Raw genomic sequence first — 7,770 nt, 5'->3', positions numbered from 1 at the left:
GGTTTTATATATATGAGCGTGATCAAATTCTGTGTGGGCAGTATTGCTTCTCATAGCTCTGTGGGTGACTTACACTGAGTGCGCCACGCGTCAATAGTAAGAACGTATAGTGTGGCCAATAACACGTGCTTTAAAAGAGCCAGGCACTTGCGTACGATGCTAGATCGTCTAGCTTGTCTGTTGCCTCTTTTCGAGCGACACTTGCACATCTTTAGGCTTCTTAGAGGGCACCCAAAAAATACGGTAAAGTATCTACGTGTTTATGATATGTACACGACTGTGTATACTGAAACTATACTGTGTACAATTGACGACACACTGCAGTTGGCGTGATGATATATTTGAGTTTGCACGCCACTGGCGTTCACATAGCCTTCTACCCACAGGCAAGTTGTCTCTATTACTGCAAGTTGGGTAAGCTCGAAGGAACATTTACTGCTCTCACCATAGTGCGTAACCATCCGTACTCTCCTCAGTGCATCTATGAGAATACTGCGAGGCACCCATACTACGAGTATCGCCGGGGTATCCCCATAGGGTGCACTGAGACGCGTACTGCAATGATGGACTACTGACAGGAGTAGGCCCAAAGCCGTATGCTGTACTCAGATTCCTACCAATTCGGTGTTTATGCATGTTTTACACGAAAGTGCACATCACATATATGTTGTACTCAGCTCTTAGCCACTATAATACTGCTGGATCTTAAGTGTTGTGCACATAAAATTCACGTGCGACGAATATAGCACATATAGCTAGCACATACCGTGTGAGCTTCCCCCAGCTCAATAAAATATGTTGTACAGGTGTACCTATGAGGCCTAAAAGGTTATCACTTGTAGGATACAAGCTGGAAATCTGAAAGCCTTGTCGTGAAATTATTAAAATTCAATGTTGTACGCACCCAAACTGTTCTCAACTCAATACGACACTACAATTGAACGGTTTTTAATTTTGACACCTATTTTTCATAGGAATGAAATGCTTTACAATTGTTTTATCGATTGTTTTATCGATTCAGTACTGTCCTGACTGCTCAGTGCTCGGTGCTCACCGCCACGTAGTTTGCCCGACTACCCGTACTACTGTAGGCTGTAACCGAGTGTAACATGCCTTCTTTTTTATGTCCACCCTCCGCACAATCTATCATAAACTATTCACATTCTTGGTTTCTTAAAAAAACCCCAAAAGTAAATAAAATATTTTTTGTAAAGTATAAGGAGTACATAATCGATCCGATGAAATCTACCAATTCTGGTGTGATTTATAACCATTCTCTCATCTCTCTCAGTTCTCAGTTCTGAGTTCTGACTCACCGAGTTCTGAAGTACTCAGTTCTCACTGATCTCACTGATCTGAGTGATCTCAGACTTCAGAAGTTGAATCACAGTCACAGTGTCTGAGTGTCACAGTCACACACAGTCTGACGACCTGGCCCTGACCATCACGATAAATATAAATGTTGAACGTAAACGTTTAAATATTCCAACAGTCCAACCAAGAGAACAAAGACAAGTCCAAAAGTCCGAGTCCAACACTCTCGACAGTCCGACACTGTCATGACTCATGAGTATCATCAATTCCCAAATCCGCGACAACATAATTCAACCAATGTAAATTTAATTAAAAAAACGAAACGTTCAAATACACATTTAACGGTTATTTAAGAGTACCGACGTCACCGCCCGGCCATTTAATAAAACAAACACATTGACTGTTTTATACTTTTGACTGAAGCATCTTCCGGGGACATGATCTCAATATATGCAACGTATCGTAGTTGTGACGAGATACCAATCACATTAAACTTGATATTTCCATATCGGTTATATTAAAGTGTCCGTGTTCATCAGCTTCGGTGGTTTGAATATCTGACAGGTCTAGTCCGTTTCTCTTTTATTTTCTCTATATTTAAGTGTCTATTTATCTGCATCGGTATTTTGAATATCTGACAGGTCTATCAGCTTGTCTCTTTATATTCTCTATATTATATTGTCTGTTCATCTGCATCGGTGGTTTTAATATCTGACAGATTTATCCCCTTGTCTTCATATTCTCTGTATTATAACAGTGTTTATTCATCTGCATCGGTGGTTTCAATATCTGACAGGTCTATCAGCTTGTCTTTTAATATCCTCTATATTATAGTGTCAGTTCATCTGCATCGGTGGTTTTAAAATCTGACAGATTTACCCCCTTGTCTTCATATTCTCTATATTATAATAGTGTATGTTCATCTGCATCGGTGGTTTCAATATCTGACAGATTTATCCCCTTGTCTTCATATTCTCTATATTATAATAGTGTCTGTTCACATACATCGGTGGTTTGAATATCTGACAGGTTTATCCCCGTGTCTTTTTTATAGGTTTCAATATCTGACAGGTTATCCCCGTGTCTTTTTATATCCTCTATATTATAGTGTCTATTCATCTGCATCGGTGGTGCCTATATCCGACGGGTTTATTCCTGCACCAATCATGAGGCCACGTGTTATAGTCTGCACCAGGTCAATCTTACTCTGCACACGCCTGCGTTTCATATCATGAACTACAGCCGTTTTGGGTCTGAGAATCGGCGAGTCTGATTTCCGTCGTAGTGCACACTCTAGTCTGGTATTGTCGGCTGTGGGAAGAATTCAAAGCCACACGCGTGGTGGGATAACAAGGTGTGTTAGCAGCTATGAGCCCGGGTATCCAAAGGTTGGCATAGATATTCCTTCTTCCAGCTAGAGACATCGTAGATACTAGCAATTTGTCGCAGCTGAGAATATACGACACTTGACTTCCAATAGACAGAAAGCATATTAATTGCCGACCAACACAGCATACTATTCCACAGATGTGGGTGCGGTAAAGGTAATACAGCGATAGCGCAACGCAGAGGATAAACAACCATACCTCACTACTATGGTTTGCCTTGCATACTCGCTCCTGTACAAGGCTAGGAATAGCCAAGTTGCTCTGAATTATATATATACTGCCACCGCACTTCTAATAACCGTATAACTGTAGATATACATATCCATGGATATAGCCACATCGAACTAACATCTATTTACGTTCCGGCACTCTATGCAAAACCCTGATGGACAAATTTTGCACCAGCGATACTCCACTGCGACGTTTGTATTTGTACTTGGCTAGGTCAAACAAAGTCTAAGGAACGTAAGATTGTAGATTCAGATATCCATGGACATAGACACATGGACATAGACAAACATATATTTCTATTCTTTCAGTAAGTAAACCATTGGATCTGTCAGTGCAACGCGAGGCTACACAGAACCTCAGCTAAATGCTTTGCCGGGGAATCGTTGGTCGGTCTCACATTCTGGTCCCGCCAGGCCACGTGGATGTGTGCATATACATATCGGAAGTCAGATCTACAAACAGTAGATTCGAGAACGTAATCCGAGTCCACAAATAGTACCTACATGTACTTACCAATACACTTATATATCCGCTCCTCCACGGCTGTCATGTCTCGCATTTGAGTCTCGAATTCGTTGATCAGGGCTGCGTTGCGATTGCTATCTGTAGTGGCATAGCCGAATGACAGGAAGAATCGGGAATCTAGACCCATAAGATATTTTGAATTTGGAGCAAACGGCTTGATGGAACGAACTCAATTGTTAGAGGTTTTCGACTGATAAAGTCATTTGATTCCAAATTACAGTGCAGTCAGGTAATAGGTGACTGACATTTGATAAAACAAATTGATGTTGCCGATTTCATGTTGCGTTACGCTTCGGATGGAGGCAATGTCACTCGGATTGGAGCTACGCTTATCCGTGGCCAGCATATAAATAGGAAAATCGGTCCTGATTTTATAAATGGGAGCCTATAATCGGAATTCAGTCCTGATTTCATAGGTGGCCACAGCAGCAGAACATTCAGAGCATAGAGAGAAGGCAGTGCGTGGGGCAAAAAAAAAAAGGGCCAATTGTAGGTGTATATACATCCAGGTTCTCCTACAGTAGGTGGCCCTCGGCAAAAAGGTGTTACGCAGGTATGTATAGTTGCACAGGTTTGATGCGAATACCCTGTCTAGATTGTGTGCTGCTATTTTTTTCAGTTAGGTATCATACAGAGCTAAGCGTAGCAAGTCCATCTCAACATTCTTTTTGTATATACATAGTGTATATTGCGAATAAAACAATCTTGTGCATGCAACTGGTGGATCAATCTAGCTTTCATCTTCAGAATAGATTCTTCAGCAGAAAGCATTGCGATTGCTTCTACATCGATGCACAGGTCGCCATATATATATATATATATATATATATATATATGTATATATTGTCATATTTATTATATATATATATATATATATATATATATACTAACTACTACTTCTCGCGACGAACAAAATAACAAGTCCATTTACCACGTAACTCAAACATACATCACACACATCACTATCACATCGACATATAAATCCGGATACTATCAAAAGCAATAACAAAATTTCAAAGTACAGTACTTATGAGCACGCAACGTGTGGCATCCATACCTTCCCAATGTGCACTCAGATAATCGTACAGCTTCTCATCGTCAGGCAGCAAATCCTCTTCATCGCGCAGTCTCTCAAACCTGCGTTCACCGGCGACCCGCATGAGCTCGCTCTCCATCTCTTGCAATTTCCTCTCTAATTGTCCGGTACCACATACACGGTCTCCCACAACTTCACACACATCCTCAAGACCACTGTGTGAGACAGTATGCACTGGGCGTGGTGGCTGTGTGCGCTCATGCTCTGTGTGGCTACACACACGTGATGGTGTGCAGTTGCGTACACGTGTGACGTCCTTTGGGCTGCTTTCAGTGCTTACGTGCTCAGCATCATCTGTGGTGTTAGCTACACCATCTGAATCGGCTTGAACGCTAGAGTGTGTGCTATCACGCCTATACGGGCCCATCCGTTGCCTTATACTACTAATTCTATCCGTGCTTGTGTGACTCGTTGAATCCGTCCAAGGCTGCTGGCCACGTGCTCCTGAGTATTCTATTTTTGGAACACATGTCGGTCTGTCAGCCGGTGTCGTCTGCTGTGCCTGCGATCGGCGATGTGTTGATGTACGCATGTCACTTCTATCTACATTTGTTGCTGTGTGAGATGCTAGGTTTCTCACAGACAGCGGTGGTTGGGTATAAGGACGATCTTTCATCGTGAAAAGCCTCACCAGTGACTGACCAAGTACTTTGCACACCCAGGTAACAGAGGTCTATTTTGGGGCCTAATACCTTTCCCGGTTGTATAAAGGAATGCTCACTACGATTACAGCGTAAACCGTACGCATACGTGACGTATATTCTTACACTATCCTAAGTGCGAGTACGAATACTGATCTGCCAATACACAGCAATTACAGGGCTGTATGCTTCATACATACATACGTAACTGTGTATGTAGTGTCTTTCTTTTATATATACAGGTGCATACACGTACTTCCTGAATACACTGGGTTGGACCTGAAGTATCCGGTGTTCGTAGTACTCTATCGATGTACGGAAATCATCTTAATCTATCTTGTGAATGAGAATGTCCATACGCGAACGAATTCAGCAAACATTCAGATTGTTTACGTCTTTCTCATCAACGTTGACTACTATGGCATGCGCCTTGTGTATTTCCAACAGCCAATTCATCTGAGGTCGTAAATTAAAACATACGCAGGTGTCGACAAAATCTGATTGAATGGCAATGTATATACACAGTATTGAATCCACATCCGTATGCGAGGCTGTGTGCACATTCATAACTAACTATATGCCTAAATCTGCGTGTAGCACTCGTTGCGCTAATGAATCAGCGATGGTACAACCACTCCCTGAGAACTGCACAGACTAAGGCTTACCGTTTGCCTTGGTTTCTAGTGCTAGCTGTTTAAAAATACCGCCATTTAGAGGTATAACGAATATATTACCATTGACTGAGATTAACATATATGTATATGTATATACTCGAGTATATATTCAGCATGTTGTGTAGACTGTAGAGTAGGGGTCTATAGATACTCTAGTAGTGTATAGCACATTCTGAATCTCATATGTGTGTATATCTCGTGTGAGTGTATATATTTATATTATTTTAAACTAATAACTAATATCCTTGTTCAATGAAATATAAATTATACATATATGGGCACGTTTTGCCCGCCGAAAATAGCGGCGTATTATGGCGTTCGTCTTGGTCGTTATTTCGCAGCAGCATGTCAGTTTTTTGTATAAAAAAAGGACACGTACCTGTAGGCTAAGCTCAACAAGTTATAGGGGCACGGAATAGAAGTTCCAACTTTAATGTTAACTTTTTGATTTTTAAGAGTTTTAACTTTTATTTAGGACAAATCAACTACAAAGTTCTTTTGGAAACTGCACTCAATAAGTTGTCCGATCGTTGAAAATTTTAGGCTACAAAAATGATAATAGGCAATCAAAGGAGATTGAACGTTTCAGTTGTGGCGACTGTCACCTGAGTAACCTGAAAAATGCACCTATCATATATGGAAGTGTACTATCGAGATATAAAAGATACAACTTTAATGTTATTCGAGGCACAATAAAAGTTACAACCTTTAACGCATTGAGCTTAGCGGCTGTAGGCTGTACGCTGTAGCCTGTTATAAATAGCTTGTATTTATTTATAAGTAGGGCGTATTTAAAAATAAGCTTCTTCTAGAAACAAATTTTTTAACAAAAAATAAATAATTTGTTGTCTATATTTTCAGTGGGACGTGAGACTGTGAGAGTGACTCGTCAGTCGTCACTGGTTAATCGGTCACTCTCGACATTCGTGTGGGCATTTGTTTGTTTTTATTGAACCATTTTTTTTCTCAAAACTGCCATCCTTTTACGGCCTTCTCTTGTGTGGGTTCTTTTCACCAGTTTCGAATCCGTTATACGGGGTCCAACTCAAAAGTTGAACGCAAACTCATAGTCATGCAATTTACGAACTATAAAACGTTTATACGGGTTCATCGCTAAGTGATTTGAAGTTATTCACAATATTTTTTTAGATCCACCTGACAACAACATCCGAAGTGTGTTCCAGAGAGAGTAAAAACAAATTAACCTCCAGGCTCCAGAGAGCTACTATTTAGTAGTACATAGTAGTAGTATTTTAGTACATAGTAGTAGTATTTATATGGGTAGAGAGAGACAGAGAGGGAGAGAGCTACTATTTAGTAGTACATAGTAGTAGTATTTATATAAGTAGAGAGAGACAGAGAGGAAGAGAGCTACTCTTTAGTAGTACCTAGTAGTAGTATTTATATAAGTAGAGAGAGACCAAGAGGGAGAGAGCTCCTATGTACAAAGTTTGTTTTTTTTAAACTATAGCAGACAGATGTGAATATATTTACCTGCTTTTATATTAGGTCATATCATAATCGCACAGAATTACACACACACATACACATACACACACACACGTTGAGTACATCACATAATACATCAACATGTCTCCCTCGACCGCAAGGAAACTGTTTGTATTCTTCGGGCCATCCGGCGCCGGCAAGAGCACTCTACTGACGAGGCTGTTCAAAGAATATCCCGATAAGTTCGGATTCTCCGTGTCTCGTACGTATCCTTGTGTTCGCATATGTATGTATATGTATGTGTATATAAAAACATATATCAATTGGTACATAAACATTTGCTGATATGTATATATATATATATATATTTATATATATATAAATATATATATATATATATATATACACACACACACACACATATATATATATATATATATATATATATAATA

The 7,770-nt window shown here is 40.1% G+C and overlaps 1 protein-coding gene across 1 annotated transcript; it reads right to left on the bottom strand.

Moving 5' to 3' along the window:
- Window positions 1-2,326: 2,326 nt before the first annotated feature.
- On the bottom strand, window positions 2,327-5,170 carry SARC_10055 (hypothetical protein; the record flags this gene model as incomplete). Its single annotated transcript, XM_014295911.1, has 3 exons — window positions 2,327-2,625; window positions 3,447-3,536; window positions 4,516-5,170. The coding sequence occupies 3 exons, from the start codon at window positions 5,168-5,170 to the stop codon at window positions 2,426-2,428; spliced, it is 945 nt and encodes a 314-aa protein (XP_014151386.1). The 3' UTR covers window positions 2,327-2,425.
- Between the last annotated feature and the right edge of the window lie 2,600 nt (window positions 5,171-7,770).

Source organism: Sphaeroforma arctica (genome assembly GCF_001186125.1).
Source record: "Sphaeroforma arctica JP610 unplaced genomic scaffold supercont1.1122, whole genome shotgun sequence".
NCBI classification, from domain to species: Eukaryota; class Ichthyosporea; order Ichthyophonida; genus Sphaeroforma; species Sphaeroforma arctica.
Note: the sequence above shows the minus strand (reverse complement) of the source record. Positions and strands in the feature narration are given on the sequence as shown.